The 19,285-nt window shown below is 42.7% G+C and overlaps 1 protein-coding gene across 6 annotated transcripts in view; it reads right to left on the bottom strand.

The window, feature by feature from the left end:
- Positions 1 to 19,285, bottom strand: part of Atf7ip (activating transcription factor 7 interacting protein) — an 85,750-nt gene that overhangs the window by 12,402 nt on the left and 54,063 nt on the right. For all 6 annotated transcript variants that reach the window (NM_001107893.2, XM_063286153.1, XM_063286156.1 and 3 more), the window contains 6 exons: positions 18,633 to 18,706; positions 15,436 to 15,524; positions 11,243 to 11,878; positions 8,605 to 8,669; positions 5,258 to 5,336; positions 2,459 to 2,614 (listed from right to left, as the gene is read on the bottom strand). In NM_001107893.2, coding sequence (NP_001101363.2) covers positions 2,459 to 2,614; positions 5,258 to 5,336; positions 8,605 to 8,669; positions 11,243 to 11,878; positions 15,436 to 15,524; positions 18,633 to 18,706 — 1,099 coding nt within the window. The remainder of the gene's footprint in view (positions 1 to 2,458; positions 2,615 to 5,257; positions 5,337 to 8,604; positions 8,670 to 11,242; positions 11,879 to 15,435; positions 15,525 to 18,632; positions 18,707 to 19,285) is intronic.

Below are 19,285 nucleotides of genomic sequence, written 5' to 3'. Positions count from 1 at the left end.
TTTGGCTAGAAATGGCAGCAGGATAAACAGCAGCTTAAGCGACAGGACATGCAAGGCAAATTTGAAAGGCAAACCACCCATCCAGGCACTACACTAAACTCCAGGCACTTACCGCACCAAGAACCATTTTGAAGATTAACAAATGATTCGCTAAACCATTAGAAAATAATGTATTCACAAATATTCTAGCATTCTAACTTTTGTGGCTGACAAGCTATTTAGTCATTCAGGAGAGTGCTTCTGTAAGCTCGTTGAGTAATAACCTGACCTGTAAGAAGCCAGGATGTCGTCTACACAGTTTAGGCGGTAGAGGCCCTGTAGTGAGAATACCCAATCTTACTGTTTTCTGAAATGAAGCAGGTAAAATATTAGCATAAACTTCCTGATTGTGCTGGTTTGACTAGGTTTGGCCCCCCATGGATTCATGTTTGAATGTTTAGTCCATAGGGACTGGCACTATTAGGAGGTATGGCCATGTTGGAGGAAGTGTGTCACTGTGGAGTGCTGGGGACAGCATACCATAATAGGGAGTGCCCTCAGGAGGCCAGGATGGAGACTGGAGATGTCTCAGCAGCCTATAACAGCTTTATAAAAAAAAAAACAAAAAACACTTGTTCCGATTTCCCCTAACCTTAGCCCTGGACAATGGCTGTATAAGATTTTATTTGTGCATGACTGCTTTTTAGTTGGCCTTGTGTGCACAATTATTCTATTATATCTGACTTTCCTATTTTTCCTTCTGCTTTGGTGAATTCTGTGAAACTGTTCCTTGATATAATGATTCTTAATTAAAAACAGAGGCATAGGGGCACAGCACAGCACAGCACAGCACAGCCCTACTGGCCCAGGTGCATGCTGTGTGTTCTCATCTTGGAAACAATGCAATAACTGCACAATGGTAGTTTCCAAATTAATGTTTGACTTGCAAAGGAAGTTTTTAGACATTGTTAGAAAATGAAGTAGAGCCAACACTGGAACCCATGAAAGGAAAGAGTTCCTGAAGTTAGGAAGTAAGCTTTGCATGACAAGTGAGAGTGGTTCCTGGGTAAGGAAGCATAGAACACATACAATTATATCCTAGTAAAACTAGGTCAAATGACTGGGACTCTTACGAGAGTCACTGTGTGCAAGGAACAGAAAGCTAGCGGAAACACTGAGTCAAGGGTTAACTTGATTCTTTCTGGCCCCTGCCTGGCAGCTTTGCCCACATCACTTATCGTTAGAGCATCATAGGTCAAGGCAGGTAGCGGAGCTGAGCTCTGCAGTGCACCAAGTCAAGAGTTAAGGTTTACATAACGATAAGTGTGCAGTTATTGTTGTGGACACAGGGGAGCTCAAAACTTTGGGGAACAATTGTAATTCGTAACTCTTTGTGGGACGTGGTTATTTTTTTGAATTTGATTTGGCAATGATTATACAATGCCTTTTTTTCCACCTGCTTTTGGAGCATCAATAGAAGACTGGGGCAAGAAAAAGGCGAGAGAGCAGGTGGAAAGCAAGTGAGGTGAGAGTGAGATGCATGAGGTGACTGTGAAGAGAGAATGTGAGGTGTGCACGGAGAGTGTGTGTGAGTGAAAGGAGAGTGCATGTAGTGTGTGTGAGATGTGTGTGACGTGTGTGAGAGACTGAAGCGGGGACCGCACAGGAAAAAAGCAGAGTGCACGGAATGCACAAGAGAATGCAGAGTGTGTGCAGCCTCAAGCTTCGAGCAAGCGAGAAGGGCGGCGAGGGGGAACGGGAGTGAGCAACTTTAAGCCTTGAAAACCTGCCTGTCCATTTACACCAGAAGAGTAGTCTGTCTGTTTGTCATGCACCCTCCAGACATCCCTGCTTTCAGTTGAGAACTCCGATCTGTGTCGAGGCTGAACCCAGGCAGTGGAGGCAGGCTTTTATGCCTCATAATGAGCTCAAGCTATGCCTAGTCTCCTGCCTGCCTTTGGATCAAGTGTAGAAGCCAGCCCCAATTAGCTGTTTGCCTTTTAAGAGTGGCCTTGGTCATGGTGTCTGTTCACAGCAATAAAGGCCTAAATGCTGATATTATGGTAGGTTACTTAAAACCAGCTGAGCCTCAGAGCCTGCCTCAGGAACAGATTGCTTATCCAGCATGCTTAGGTTCAATCTCCAACTTAAAAAATAAAATCTGACCAGTCCTGAAATGTCTTGGTTCTATTCAGAACAGTCATTATAACCAGCCTTTCTGGAGAGCTAAATTAGCTCTGCTCTTCAGAAGAGCAAATGACAGTGACGCAGATAAAGTCTCATTTACAGTTATTCTCTGCCCATGTTGCTCCTTAGGGCAGTGAGCAGAGCTAGGTCACATTGCACATTCAAACCACCAAAATTCTCTTGAAAGTTTTAGAAATTATTCTTAATATGCTGCTGATTCTTCCCACTGCTTCCAGAGCCAGTTCTATAAATGGGCTACTAAAGTTCCTGCTTGGTGAGTCAGCAAATTTACCTGTAGGCAGAACGTGGATAGTTGCCTGAGATGGCCCACTTGTTGGCACCCCTGAGGGCTGAAGAGGTGGTGCTGGTAGAATGGGCTGCAATGGTCGAGACATGGGCTGAGAAGTACTCACAGTAGACGCAGAAGGAGGATTTAGCTTCTTGGGGTCTGTTAATTAAAAGGTCAGATACATAAATATGACAGAAGACACGAGGTGACCCAGGCCTGACTGCTGACACTTGCTTGCCATCTCCACATCACATTGCCCTCTTCAGAAACAATGTTCTCTTGTTCTGATTATGTGTATTTTTGCTGATTTGAAAACCCAGTCAGGAGCTATTTAAAGAATTCACCAGTGGCTCTTAACAGATTCCAGTTTACACTTTTAGAGAAATACAGTCTTATCGTTCAATTTTCTGGACTCAATATATAATATTAACGTCATTGTAAAGATGCTTGTACATGTATTTACTAACATACCAAAGACGTTCTTCTAGACGATAGTGTAGTAGAGTGAAGGTTTTAAATCTCAATTACTCAGAGTTGTTTAGATTTTTATATAAGGCTTACTACTCATCAGCATGTTTCTTAACAGTCAAAGGGCTTAGAGTGCCCAACCGGTCTCTTCACCACTGGAAACACCCTGACAGGGGCACTCTGAAGAAGATAAGCCAACTACTTTCTCTAGGAGTTGACATCCTCACCCATTTTTGAGTATAGCTCTGGGTCCTTCGGTTTGTCGCAAGAGGAGAACAATATTCTTTAGAATGGGAAAACGAAGATGACCCAGACGTGATCAATGAAAGCAGCCCAAAGAGGCCAGCTCGGTGGCAGGTGGACTGCCTGGGACCCTCATGGCCAGCTCTGCCCTCTAAGAAGCCTGCTTAAGTGTTTATTTTTGTTCTCTAAGAATTCCCAAGAGCAAAACCAATCCACGAAAGCAAACTGAACAAAACTGAAAGTAAAGTGATGATTTGAAACTCTTAAAAATCACCCATGATAGCAGTCATGGTGGCCGTCACACCAACAAGAGCTCAGTCGTACCTCAGCTTTCTACACTACTTCTATACACTGCCTAGAATTAGCTATCATTTCTCTCAAATCATGTCTTATACCCTAAAACATAACTACGTCTACTGACTTCAAGATAAAAACAATTGGCATTAGATCTTTCCAAATAAATACATTATCATGGTTTTGCATATGTCTGTGAGCAAAGACACTTTGATAGCCAAAGAAATCTGAGAAATATCATACTTTGAATCAGAACTGGGCATTTAAACTATAAATTACCACAGAAAAGGCTAAATTAGTATACATTAAAAGTAAAAAAATCTTGTAATTAGATTTGACCCAGGAACTTTTATTCATGAAACACTGCAGACTATGCCTTAGTATCTGTCCGAGTTAGTTCTGGAATACTACAACTAAGAAAATTATTAAAGATTCTTGATAAGAATGATCATAAAATTTTGATTTTTACTCATCTAGCACTAAAAGAAAGCAGATACTTAAAAGTATCTACGTCAGAAGAGGGGATGGAGAGGAGTGGAGAAGGGGAGGAGGGAAGAGAGAAGAAAGAAGGGAGAGAGGTTAAGGGAGCAAGCAAAGAACTAGTGATGACTCCCGGGTCTCTTACTGATCCTGGTGCTTCCTAAGTCTGGTATGTGGATCAGGTTTCCTGAGAAAGAGCTCAGGGGTGGCACAGGCAGCCTAAGTGCTGTTTTCTCACTGCCGCCTCCCTCTGGATCCCTTTCACACTCACTCAGGAGCTGAGTGCTGATTTTAATTCTAACATTAAAGACTTTCATTCTAAAAGGAATATAGAGAGATGTCCAGAGGGCCAGGAGAATGAATAGAAAGAAAGTGGCCATGGGGGTGAGGAACTTGGAGAACCACTAGAAAGTCCCAGGCGCCAGGGACACAAGAGGCTCCCAGGACCCAGTGGGGACGACATTAACCAAAATACCCAACAACAGGGAAATAGAACCTGAAGAGACCACCTCTAGTAGACAGACGTGGCCCTCATGGGAGGAATGGGGCGCCCCCATCTAAAAATCAACCTAGGATCATCCCTGTCTAAAGGAAATGCAGGGACAACACTGAGTAGAGGCTAAAGGAGAGGTGGCCACCCAGAGACTGCTCATCATATAACCCATCCCATCCTCAGACACCAAAGCCCAACACTATTGCTGATGCCAGGAAGTGCCTGCAGACGGGAACCTGATATGGCTGTCCTCTGCCAGCACCTGACTGAGACAGATGCAGATACTCGCCACTGGCCTGAGCCTGGGACCCCAGTGGAAAAGTTTGGAAAGGACTGAAGGAGCTGAAGGGGATTGCCACCCCAAAGAAGGAACAACAATGTCAATTAATTGGACCCCTCAGAGCTCCCAGGGACGAAACCACCAACCAAAGAGCACACATGGGTGGCTCCATGGCCCCCGCCACACATGTGACAGAGGACTCCTTCATCTGGCATCAGTGAGAGGGGAGGGACTTGTTCCTGTGCAGGCTTGATGCCCCAGAGAAGGAGGATGCTACAGGGGTGAGGCAGGAGCGGGTGGGGGCGGGAGTACCCTCTTAGAGGCAAAGGGGAGGGAGTTGGGGTGGGGGTTAGTGGAGGGGAGAGCAGGAAGGGGGATGGTATTTGAAATATAAATAAATAATAAAAAGGGGAGTGTAGATACATCAATGTTACCACTGGAAATTTTCACCAAATACTAAGAAGGAAACATTCCCAAAGCATTTCTGAATACTAGGAAGGAAACATTCCCAAAGCATTTCTGGGAGGGATCACTCTTCTGGTACCTTGTGTAGTCCCGCTGTCCTCATCGTCCATCGTGAGATCAATGACACCACTTGAGTCATTGCTAGAAGCTTTTCCACTCTGAAAAATAAAACTTGTTTGATTCTGCAATGGAACTGGCAGCAGCTACTAAGGAAATGTGTGGTGACAGTAAAGGCAAAGGGACAAATGGCCTCCTTCAAGCTCGGGCTAGAGGAAATCCCTGTATCTCAGCAGCGTGGCAAGTCAACACCTTAGCACCACTGCAGTCAGAACTCCTGGGGCCAGCAGACGTCTCAGTGAGCAACAGGCACTTGCTGCCATGTCTGAGCTCTGGAACACAGGGAGGCAGGAAGGACCTGACTCTCCCCTAGGATGCACGCACACATGTGCGAGTACCAACACAAAATAGATAAGTAAAATATAATAACTGTCATTGGTAGGATAAACGTAATTTCCAAATATTTTCCACTGAAATGCTAACAGTTTCAGAAATAAAGCTGTTACACAGAACAACCGAAGTGCCGAGAGTCTCTTAAGGGCTGCATGACTCAATACTAACATCCACTTTCTGGCAATGAAAATCCTGGCCAAGCTTACTCTTAAATCATCAGTTATGGAAATATCTCGGCTGGGGAGGCACTGTTGCATCATTAGGAGGTGTTCAACTGACTAAACTCGGCACGCTGTTGAGAATCATTATCAGACAATTAGGATGAAAGACAGAACTAAACGGGGAGTGGCAGAAGGCCGAGCGGCCCAGCAGCAGAGCCGGCACGTGCACCAGACTCAGCTCAGGAGCTCTGTGAGTCAGCCTCTGGAGTGCAGACATGTAAGTCTGCAAAGATACACAAAATGTGCACACACACGTGTATACAAAATGCCTAACAGAGCGTGTGACCTGTTGCAATGCTGAGAAATGACGACTACAATCTGCTCTGACATATGAGACATAATGACACACCATTATTATGAGACTCATTTAAATAGTTAGTACCCTCTTCTGTAAAGGTCAAGTCGTTTTGGGAAACTACAGAAGGAGACTACATCTGGGATATGGCTGCACAGGGAAAGAGTCCTTGCCACAGAGCTTGACTAGGTGAGACTGGTCCAGGACCCACCCGATGCAGAACTGATGCGGAACTGTCCTCAGAACACCACAGGGTTCTGTGGCACATACACACAAATAGAGAAGTGTAATAATGATAATAAAGATAATTAAGCAAAGAGTTCTCTGACTTTAGAAAACTCAGATGATTCTAAATCTTATAAAACCCTTACAAACACCACAAATTGGTTTAATTCAAAATGAAGTTTCTAGTCCTCGTGGAATACAAAGTCATTACTTACTATATATATTATTTACAAGTCCAGTCTTCAAAGTGCTACTGCATTTTGAAACAACTGATCGCAGTTATTACCAAATGTGGGAGGAAAAAAGCATACAGCAAAGTGGAATTTAACTTTGGACAACAAAAGTCAGGACACCTTTAGTCCCACACTCGGGAGGCAGAGAGAGGCAGGTATGGGTGGACAATGTTGCTTCTAGGAGACATGGGCTATGAAATAAAAGTCTCAGTGTTATGCACGGTTACGGTCATGGAGACCACAGGACAACACAGACTACTATTACCATTGCTCTCTGTCTTCCAAAACTACATGGCAAGACTGTACTGCTGAAGATACTATACTCAATCTGGAACCAACTGGAACTTTCTCACTATTGTCTTTCAGTGCTGGCAGGCACTATGCAGGCCACTGCAGAGGAAAGGTAGCAATGGTCTTTCCCAGTACTGGTCCCTGCATGCCCAATACTGATCTGCCAGGTAAGTCATTCCCACTGGCACAATAGTAGCATGTTATGGTGACATTAGTGCCAGGGTGTAACTGACTACTTTCCAATTCAATTTCAGGTCTGTTCCACAGCAGGGAATGTGCCTGGTATTGTACACCTGATCAAAGGCCATGGCTGAGGAAGGCACATGCCCTGGGGTTGAGGGGTGGGGGTGTGGATTTATTATTGTTCTTTGCTAAACTGTCATGTTATCAAACTGTCTTCTAAATATTTATGTTTGCAGCCATGGATCTGTACTGCTCTTGACCTTAACCAGGGAATCATCTCTGCAATGGGCAGCTGTCAATACAAAAGTGGTCAAGGACCTAGACTTGTGTGGGCCCATGAATGGGACAATCTGTGAACAACCCACCCTGCCACCATCACCACCCAAGGCTCAGAGTACATGGTGGAAAAGGGGCTGGAAACAAAATAAGAGCCGAGGAATGGGGAGGAGCCTGTGAGATGACACAGAGCTGTAGTAATGAACCTGCAGCCAGCACTATCGGCATGAGAACTTCAGAGATCAAGCCAGACAGACTCCAGCAGAGGGAAGAAAGGGTTTATGAGGCCCCACTCTGGCTATGGCATTAGTAACAGTTGATGGCGGCTGGAAGAGGGTTGGGCCACTGGTAGATTACCCCCAACGCCTGTGCCCATATGGGCAGCAGTAACTGGACTCTGGATATTAAGTGCAAGGTGAAGTTGGGAAGAGATGTGGTCAGGAGCATTTAGGGGAGGAGGGATGGTATGTGATCAAAATACATTGTACACAGGTATTCCCAAAGAATAAATATTAAATATTATGTTATGTTGGCTGGGCACAAAGGCAGTTTACAGAATGGAGATGAGCTCAGTGAAAATGATGTTTGACCAATGGAATTTTCCTACCCAAAGAATAGAGAACAAAAAAAAAAGAATGAGAAGAACTGGAGATGGAGCGGAGCTCACCCACCACCTGCGAGGCCAGTGCAGTGGCTCAGCAGACGAAGGCTCCGTCTGCACCTGCACCGGGCCTGAGCTCAAGCCCCAGAGAACGGACGTGCAGGAGCTGTCCTCTAATCTCGGGGTGTGCACTGGTACACCCCAACAAACAAATGTACTACGACTAGTTAAGTGAGGTGGGGTGGTTGAGTACATGAAGAAATAACTTCCTTCTGGTGAAAACATCTACAATGTGAAAGTACCACAGACCATCGAGCAGACCGAACACGAAGAGTGCACTGCTGTGGAGCTCACAGTGACATTCCGCAAGTCAACAAGGAAAAGAATACAAACGAGAAATTACGTGTTGTAGAGCACTCAAGAGTCACTGTCACATTCAACAGTATTAAGAACCTCTAAATTCAGCAAAGAAGGAAAATGAACAGAAGACTCGTGCAGTGAGTTTGAAACTAGCCTGGACTACAAAAGATTCTGTCTCAAAAAATAAAAATAAAAAATAAAAAAAAATAAATAAATAAACCCTGTAATTATGATGTAAGGGAAACGTCTGTTGATCATAACATGACGCTGCGGCAAAGGGAAACATCTTACCTGGGATGTGCTATCAGCTGCTTTCTTATTAACAGCAGAGTCTACTGTCTTGTTTGTCTGGTTTTCTGCAAATTTAACCAAAAGGACAGTTCTGACACATGTATGATGGAAAGGGCCAGGTTGCACACACATAACTTATGAACTCTTTGCCAATGACTTTCCTGTCAGTGTATTACACAAGTACCTGGTTTCCCTCACAGATCACTGTTTTAGAAGGTTAATTCACCTTATACATTTTTCTTTTCCTTTTTAAAAATTAATTTTTTATCTTATGTATGAGTACACTGTCGCTGTCTTCAGACACACCAGAAGAGGGCATCAGGTCCCATTACAGATAGTTGTGAGCCACCATGTGGTTGCTGGGAATTGAACTCAGGACCTCTGCAAGAGCGGTCAATGCTCTTCACCGCTGAGCCATCTCTCCAGTGCTCACAATGTAAAATTTCAAGCTTCATATACTCATTACCAAGCAACTTAAACTCTCCTAAGGAATACCTGAGAGATATAGTTTAACATTTGTATAACCACGAGAATGTCCAATATGAGTAAATGCTTAAGCAAAACACCATTCTTTCATATCACGTGTCTTTGTGGAAAATATTATATAAATTCAGTGCAGGTTACGGCAAGGATGAGAAACACATACATGTATTAGCTGGAGTAGAGACTGTTTCTGTTTGTGTGCTGTGCAGATGCTCATGCTTGGTTAGGACTATGTGCGAGGCCAGAGCGACATCACGTGTCCTCCTCCATCGTCCCCTGAACCTGGAGGCCACTGCTTCTGCTCAGCTGGTTGGCCAAACAGGGCCATGAACCCACCTGTCTGAGCCACTCCCCTGGGTTAGACTCCTGCTGCTGGGCCTGACTTTTATGTAAGGGTTGGGACTTAAAATTGAGATTGTCTACCGACCCAGATTGCTTTCCTGTATTCATTTTCATTTGACTTGTATCAAGTTCCCATGGGAAGATTGTTACAGACCTGGAAACTACTTCCAGAACAGCAAGGAAAGCAAGTTTGCTCACACTGGATTCTAACAGACGGAAGAGAAGCTTTAAGAGTTTATAACATATCTTTTAAAGCTCCCAGGGACGAAGTCACTACCCAAAGACTATACATGGACTGACCCTGGACTCTGACCTCATAGGTAGCAATGAATATCCTAGTAAGAGCACCAGTGGAAGGGGAAGCCCTTGGTCCTGCCAAGACTGAACCCCCAGTGAACGGGATTGTTGGAGGCAGGGCAGTAATAGGGGGAGGATGGGGAGGGAAACATCCATGAGAAGGGAGGGGGAGAGGTTAGGGGGATGTTGGCCTGGAAACCGGGAAAGGGAATAACAATCGAAATGTAAATAAGAAATACCCAAGTTAATAAAGATGGAGAAAAAAAAACATATCTTTTATATCCATTGAAGTAATTCACTTTCACTCTTTGAGTATAATTAGCTGCATTATCAGGAGTGTTCTTATATAAAAAACATCCATCCTCTTTCTGAAAATGACTTCTGGTCAAGTAGGGTGCTCCTGTTATTTTCAAACCCTCAGAACATATGAAGAGTAGACCATAAATACTTAAAAACTGACAGAGCTGCCTGTATTACATATATTAGTCTACATTTAAAGGATCGACTAAGATAAAGGCCCACGAGGAAACCTGAGGGCAGGAACACCAAGGCTTCGTGATGTCCTTTCCAACCTGGCTTCCACTGTATTTTTGAAGAAGTAATATATTAATATAATTACTTTCTTATAACAAATTTAAAATTGGCAGGGGGCAGTGGTGCATACCTTTAAGCCCGGTACTTGGGAGCAGAAGCAGGCAGAGCTCTGAGTGACAGAGGCCTATTTGATCTACATAGCAAGTTCTAGGCCTGCCAGAACTACATAATAATACTATCTCAAAAAAATGAGAAAAAATCTATTTTTTTCCTGAAACACCTTTACAATAAAACTAATTCAAGGTTACTTGTCTTACATGGGAAAGAATAAATAAACACAGGCAGTATTAACAAAACATTAAATGTTTTGTTGTTTTTTAACTTACATACTAGATATACATGTGTATGTGTGCATGCTGTTTGTAATCCAGAATGACTCTGTCCTTGGCATAACTGTCTCAGAGTGAGTTCATTATTGACAAAATGGTAACAAGATCCCTTTGCCTAGCCTTTCAGTACGCCCCGCCCTTACCACAGGCTAAAGCCTGCCTCGTGTTTAATGCAGCACTGGCCCTGCTTTCTTCACCTCCTCCTATCCATCTGGGCTGCTTCTCAGAGTGGGAAGGTGAAAATCATCTATTATCAAAATTAATAGATCCAGGTGCTCGTAACTGCTGAGCCATCTCCACACTGCAGACTAGGCCTCAAGGTACTTTACGGCAGAAACTGGTAGCATTCTCTTAGTCTGGATAACTGAATAAGTAGAGACAGAATACAGAATGCAACACACAAAAATGATTGAGGCACAAAAAGAGTTCAATGCTCTGAATTGATTATTAAATGTTGTATACATGGATCAAGTAATTGTGACAGATTCCATAAAGTTGTACAAATATGTCTGAATAAGAAAGCACAGAAATAAATCCTTCTCATACTCCACTTTAGTAGGACTGCCAGTGTGTAACAAAGCAAACGAACTTACCAGCCCGGGGGGTGGCAGAGCTGCTCTGTTCCGCAGAGGAGGAAGTGCTAAACGCAGGGATTGGGATTTTCATCTGTATGGAGCCTCGGCTGCTTGAAGAGCTATAGAGTCCTGATGGGCCGACTGGGGGTAGAGAAGTCCTCGTGGCTTGCACAATAGAATGTGCAGTTGGAACGGCCTGTACAGCAAGTGTTGTTCCCAAAGGTGCAGCAGTGGCTGAAGAGTTCCTCTGAATACTAGGACTGGGCACTGACGGAATGTTTGGTTTAGTGGGGTTTGGCAGAGGTGGCAAGGAGACTGGAGTTTTGGTAAGACCACTCACTGTAGGTTGGCTTTGTACTGATATGAATTCCACATTGCCAGATGGTTGATTGGTCACTAAAGTCCCTGGATGGCTTTGCAGGAGCTGAGGCTGAGAGGTTACGGCAACGGGCACATGCAGAATCACCGGCAAGGGCTGCAGAGAGATGGTAGGCTGAGGGTTCCCACTAGGCACCTGAGTAGTGGCAACTACTGTGGCCGTGCTGGGCACAGGGAGAAGAGGTGCTGCCGGCAGAGAGCCTGAGGTTGCTGAGGGCTGCACTTTAGGCTGGCTACTGACAGCTGCTGAGGACGGGCCATGGCTGGCTGAAGACACTGCAGAGATAGACAGCACTGTCAGTGCAGACAACCACCTCAACTTACCAGCAAAACCTAAGACATGAATTCAACGTGCTCTACACAGGAAAGCCACCACAAACGATTACCAGGTTTAAGTTTGAAACTCTGAAAAGCTTAGAAGCACTTTTGTTTTGGTTTGTCAATACAAGAGTTTCTTTATGTAGCCCTGTCTGCTGTCTGGAAACTGACCTCTGTAGACCAGGATGACCTCAAACTCAGAGATCCGACTGCCTCTGCCTCCTGAGTGTAGAGATTAAATGCCTGCACAACCACGGCCCAGGTTAGAAGTACTGTATGTATGTATCTGGTGTCTTATGAAATCCACATGATTTAATGTTAATACGTGAGATTGTTCTCTCAATATCAAAACAGCTCCTAAAGTATTTTAGGTTCAGAGGAACTAAAAACTGAAAAAATACTAAAAACTAAGTAAAAATATACAGATATTTTGAAAACCTCATTTTCAACATTATCCATACCTTAAGACATCGACAATATGTAACTTAGGTAGGAAATCTAGAAAGAGTTGGCCATTGGTGAGTAAAGCTGACCAGTGGATTCTGCCATCTAAGCCACAGGAGACCTGACGGTTCTACTGAGTCCTTTGGGAAAGAACGAGCCTAGAGAGAAGCCCTTCAAGAAGAGTTTATAACCCTTTCTTGGTATGGAAAAAGCACTGAGGGAACAGTAGAGATGAATTAAGAAATGGGGCAGATACCTAAGAGGGACAAGAATATATGCTGACTACACCAACACTTATTCGTCTCATTGAGCAGGCTTAAACTAGAACTTAGTTTACTGCTCAGATATCTAGTCATTCCAAAAATCCCAGGTACGCCGGGTGACTGATTCTCAGTGAATGCAGAGGGACTCCTGTGCTTTCCTGAGAAGCCTGCATGGAGTTTGCAAAGTCAAAGCTATTTTCATAATGCTAATGAGTCATCTGAAGTCTGCACTATGTGGACAGACGTAAGATGCCTGTTGGTCCACGGGTGAAGACTTCATGTACTCACTCCCGGGGATGCATAAGCAGGCAGTAAGGAACCCTCCCCACACTACGTCGTTCCCTACGCAGCCACCTAACCCTTAACAACATGGGTATGTTTGAGAAATGTCACCACATAGTTCCAGTGCTGTATGATCACAAAGCTGTAGAAATCTAGTTGGAATACATCAATCACTCCATGGGTCCTGGGACGGTAAATATGAAATTTATGCACGTACTACAAGTATAAAATAGCATATCAGCTTACAGTAAACTAGCGGTAAGTGTAATAAAACAGCTAAGTGAGGTATTGTATATAATTCTGTTTGCTACAGGTCTACTCACGTGAATGTAACATGCACACGAGTAAGACACTGAGCTCCCACAGTAAGGGCTAAGACCTCAGCAGCTGACGAGGAGGCTCTCGGCTGCATTATGCGCTCACCAGACAACTGTCTCCTGTGCTTTCAGAACTCTCTGAAATGTCATTATTGGGCACAGGATTGTACACGTGTCCTTACAGTGAAATAGAATCTAGAGACTAGGCATAGTAAAAAAAAGTACCTAAAAATACAACAGAATTATTATAATATTGTAAAAGATATGATTTATTTGTGGAGTGTTCCATGTAATATTTGCAGTCCATAGTAACAAACTATGGAAAATAAACTGTGGAGAAGGAGACACTACAAATCCAAGGTGGTTTCGAGGCACCAAACGCTCTTGTCACACTAAATTCCTAACTAGCAAATGCTTATTATAGTATTTCACAAAAAGTAAAATTTCACTTTAAAATATCCATAAAGAAGTAATAAAAACTATCATTTTTATTATGCCCCATCTTCCAGAAAAAGCACAGACTGGCTTTGAACTTATCATCTACACGCCATAGCCAGTAAGTTCTGGAATTACAGGCCTGCACTACCAAGCCTAACAAGGCCTATTTTCTTCAAAAAGTGACTTAGAAGAACAATGAGAAAACCATATTAATATGATTTCTGACTCTGTTCTGCATTGACCCCACCAAAGGGGAGTGAGCACCCAACCATCTAAAGGGCCGGTCTGTTCCCATGTACCTGCGTGAGACTGCATGTCCTTCATGTGAAAGTCAGCAGACTGAAGGGATTAAAGCAGACATAGACGTAAGAATCCAGCCAGCCTGCCAGGCAGTGGTGGAGCAAACCTATCATCCCAGCACGTGGGAGGCGGGGACAGGAAGATCTGAGTTTGAGCCCAGCCTGGTCTTCAGAGTGAGTGTCAGGCTAATATAGAAAAACTGTCTCAAAAACAAACAAACAAACAAAAAAGCCTGACATCTTTTATCTATATAGAATCAAATATTATTTAAAAAAAATATGGATAAGGGAACATGATAATTCCATGTTTGCTCATCTGTGTACACGTGGAGAGCAGAAGGCAGCTCAAGTATCAGTCCTCTGGCGCCATTGGCTTTTTTTTCTTCCAGTATTTTTTATTTAGTCACTGGCAGCGTCACACACAATCCTCAGTATCTTAGTCACATTCGCCCCCCATTTGCTTCTTGTTTTTCATCTATGTTGAGACAGGCTCTCAATGGCCTAGAACTCACCACATATGTAGGCCGGCTGGCCAGAGTCTGCTGACCTCCCTCTCTAGTGCTGCGACTGCTGCCTTTACCTATGTGTCCATTTGTTTTATGTGGGTTTTGGAAATGGAACTCAGATCTCTACTCTTTCACTAACCATTTTTAAACCTGAAACTTAGGGTTTAGAGATTAGCTCAGTGGTAGAGCACTTGCCTAGCAAGTGCAAGGCCCTGGGTTCGGTCCTCAGCTCTGGGGAAAAAAAATTAAAGCTATTTTCTATTTTTTAAAATAAGTTCTTTGTGTGCATACTGCAAGCTTATTACAATCTATCATTTTTCATTTCTTAGACAAGGTGTCAGTGTGGAGAAGCTGTCCTAGCCCTGACTATGTAGACCAGGTTGGCCTTGAGCTCAGAGATCTTCCTGCCTCTCAGCTTATTATTAATTTTAAGTGAACAAAAAGTTCTTCAACTTTTATTTTAACTTAATTGGCAATACCAATTAGTTTAACTCCAAAAATTCTCTGGACTTCTTAGTAATTGCACAGGGCTGTAAGCGCCTAAGCAGGACAAGTGTGAGAAGCCCTGCACTAGGACTTTGAACATCTGTATGTACTTGCATACTTATTTAGAATCCTGAAGTTGTTTTTGAAATAGACTTGTATTTATACCAAAGTACCCTGTTTTCTAACCCATTTCTAACCACAAAAGAATGTAAGAGGGCTGGAGAGATGGCTCAGTAGATAAGAGCACTGACTGCTCTTCCAGAGGTCCTGAGTTCAAATCCCAGCAACCACATGGTGGCTCACAACCTCTGTAATGGGATCTGATGCCCTCTTCTGGTGTGTCTGAAGACAGCACAGTATACTCACATATATGAAATAAATAAATCTTTAAAAAAAAAAAAAGAATGCAAGAGAAGCAAAGATAATGGGGTTTCTTGGGAAAATGTATGTTGGTATTAAAAACAACAACAAAAACGTTACCTGTATTCACAGGAGTTTGAAAGGACGGTGGTGGACCCTCGCTAATATTTCTTTTGGACTCCAGCAGCTGTCGCACTGTGCCTGCATTTCTATGAAAAAGACACATAGATAGTCAATGGCCATGTCGTCCTAGGAGAGACCCACCAAAGAACAGGGAAACAGTGGCCCATGGTGGGGAAACGTGATGGGATTTGTGGTTTGTGTCCTATTCCTCAAGATGAAGTTGGTACACAGAGCACTTCATGTCAGAGAGCCCTCACTGCACAAGAGTCCTAGTCTATTTTCAGACATCTTCAGTACATTACCTGTAGACTAAATATAGGCACAGGCACATTCTTATCGCTGATTAAGCAATTCAATTGCTAAAAACTACTAATGACACATCCATAAAGAAATACATAGGGTTTGGGGAGGCTGAGCCCTATACATTTAAAAATTAACAGTGCAAAAGTAAAGAACAATGATAGACACCTCTCTGCCTACCTTTATCAGACCTTCAAATCCTAAACCATACAGGTCAGTTTCCCTTTCCCCACCCATCTACCCTGCTCAGAGTCCACTGGGGCAGGCCACACTGCCCTGAGCAGCCTGCAGGTCCAGGCGGAGCTCCAGTCTCCCAAACACATCTCCACCCTCCTTCATCAGATCTGAGGCTCCTGAACCATAAAGATCTGCAGATCCGGAACCGTACAACCCAAGGATACCCAGCAGAGGCCTGCCACACCAGGACCATCGAGTTTAACGCCCCCTCCAGATACCTACTATAGGAAAATCCAGAGACTAAAGACATGCGGATGGCTAAAAGCCTTCGAAAGAACGCAATCAACAAAAGTCAGAAAAACATGACACCTTCAAAGTACAGCAACTAAACTACAGCAAACCCTGGATGTCCTAACATAACCAAAGCACAGGAAAATGACCGTAAATCCATGATTTAAATATTTATGGTATAAGTGACACGGGCCTTTAAAGAGGAAATGAATAAATCCCTTAAAGAAATACAGGAAAATACAATCAAACAGTAGAGGTTTTTAAAGAGGAAACAAATACCTTAAAAATATACAGGAAAATACAATTAAACAAGACTTGAAAGTAGAACTAGAAGCAAAAAAAAAAAAAAAAAAAAAAAAAAAAATTGAGGAATCCCGGACGGAAAACCTAGAAGAGGACAGTTACAATAGAATCACCAACAGAATACAGGAGATGGAGAATCTCAGGTTCAGAAGAAACTATAGAAGAAACTGATACATCAGTAAAAGAAAACAATAAGTCTAAAAAATTCCCGACACAAAACATCCAGGAAATTTGGGATACCATGAAAAGACCCAACCTAAGAATAATAAAAATAGGTTGAAGAGGCTCAGCTCCAAGGTCCAGAAAATATTCTTAACAAGAGCGCAGAAAAAAAAAATCGCAACCTAAACAAAGAGATGCCTATAAACATACAAGAAACTTATAGAACACCAATCAGACTGAACCAGGAAAAAAAAAATCTCCCCCACCACATAATAATCAAAACACAAAAGATTAAAAGCTGCAAGGGAACGGGGTTGGGGATTTAGCTCAGTGGTAGAGCGTTTGCCTAGGAAGTGCAAGGCCCTGGGTTCGGTCCCCAGCTCCGAAAAAAAAAAGAAAAGAAAAAAAAAAGCTGCAAGGGAAAAATGCCAGGTAACATACAAAGGAAGACCTATCAGAATTACACCAACTCAAGAAAAACTCTAAAAGTTAGAAGGGCCTGCACAGATATCTTACAACCTCTAAAAAAACAAATGCCAACCTAGACTACTATACCCAGCAAAAATCTCAATCACCATAGATGGAGAAAACAAGATATTTCAAGACAAATTTAAATTCAAACAATATCTATCTAGAAATCAAGCCCTACAGAAAATACTTGAAGGAAAATCACAACCCAAGCAGGATAACTACATCCAAGAAAACCACAGGAAATAAGTAAATCCATACCAGCAAAAACGAGAGAATCACATGCAAATACATATTAACACCACCAACATCAAAATAATAGGAAATAACAATCACTGGTCATTAACATCTATCAACATCAATGGATTCAATTCCCCAATAAAAAGACACAGGCCAATAGAATGGTTGTGAAGACAGGATCCATCATTCTGCTGCATACAAGAAACACATCTCAGCAACAAAGATAGATACTACCTCAGGCTAAATAAAGGGATGAAAAAGTTTTTTCCAGGCAAATGGACCCAACAAGCAAACTGCAGTAGCCATTCTAATATCTAAAATAGACTTTCAACCAAATTAACACAGGGAAGGACATTTCATACTCAAAGGAAAAAAAAAATCTATGTACCAACATTTGTAAAAGAAACATTGCTAAAGCTTAAATTATACATTGACCCCCACACATTAATATTGGGAGATTTTAACACCCAACTTGTACCAACTGACAGGTCAATCGACAAAAACAGAAATAATGAATGAAACTAACAGATATTCTGCATCAAAGGGACCTAACAGACATCCACAGAATATTTCACCCAAACACAAGAGAATATACCTTCTTCCCAGTACCTCATGGATCTTTCTTCAAAACCTGAAATAATGCCTTGTATCTTATCAGACCCCCATGGATTAAAGCTGAACTTCAACAACAGCAGAAACACTAGAAAGCCTACACACTCATGGAAACTGACACAACTGAACAACTCTCTCTACTCCCTGCATGTATGTAGCAGGTGTGCAGCTTGGTCTTCATGTGGGTCTGGAACAATTCAAGGAGGGGGGGTGGGCCCAAATATGTTCTGCCTTGTCTGGCCTCAGTGGGAGAGGATGCATCTAGCGTCACAGAGACTTGAAGTGGGGGGCGGGGGGAGGAGTAGGGGGCGTCAGGGAGAGGGAATACCTACTCATTGGAGAAAGAGAAGGGGAGAAGGATTATGGGAGGGAGTGACCATGAGAGGGGCAGTGAGCAAGATGTAAACTATATAAACAAAAGCCTAAAAATAAATAACTTTCTTTTTTTTTAAAGTTTTAAAAGTATTAAGAAAACATTATAAATTCACAAAAACAATACATACTTTAAGGGAAAAGTAAAAAAAATTACATGACCTAACATATGTTATATACCCAATTCACCAGCATAGGCATCTATAATTATATGCCAAGATTAATCTTGCTTTCTAAAATAAACAATATAAAGAGGACACAGGTCTTACCTGTAGGTCACATTATTATTGCTATTGACGTCATTGGCAGGCTTTCCTGGTGATATGGGTGGGTTTGGAGGGCTCTGGAAGGGGGAAATAACGAAGTAAAAAATAAATTCCAATATATAGGAATTGTTTAAGAAGAAAAATAAGACCTTCAAGGCTTTCTCGTTTCTTTTTTTTTTTTTTAAGGTTTATTTATTTATTTTATGCATATAAGTAACTGTAGCTGTCTTCAGACACACCAGAAGGGGGCATCAGATCTCATTACAGATGGTTGTGAGCTACCATGTGGTTGCTGGAAATTGAACTCAGGATCTCTGGAAGAGCAGTCAGTGCTCTTAACCGCTGAGCCATCTCTCCAGCCCAGGCTTTCTCATTTCTTGATCTGCTATTTAACTAATAGAAAACACTGCAAGATCAGAAAACATCACTTTGTCTTTTCTTATCTTCTCTTGAACATTTTTTTTTTTTCATAAACCTCAAAGTTTCTCATGTTGTCAATCTCCGGTGACGTCAGTCCTTTTCTCCTTCTGATGCCTCTCCCTCTAACTTAGTAGACAGTTCTGTACACTTCACTTCTCTGGTGCCTAGAGTGACGCTGCTCACCACATGTGAAAGGCACCAAGCTCTGTGCATGTTCACAGCTCAGAAAGTGGTGC

This window comes from Rattus norvegicus, chromosome 4 (assembly GCF_036323735.1).
Source record: "Rattus norvegicus strain BN/NHsdMcwi chromosome 4, GRCr8, whole genome shotgun sequence".
Classification (NCBI taxonomy): Eukaryota; Metazoa; Chordata; class Mammalia; order Rodentia; family Muridae; genus Rattus; species Rattus norvegicus.
The sequence above is the reverse complement of the archived record's forward strand: the minus strand, read 5'-3'. Positions and strand labels throughout refer to the sequence as shown.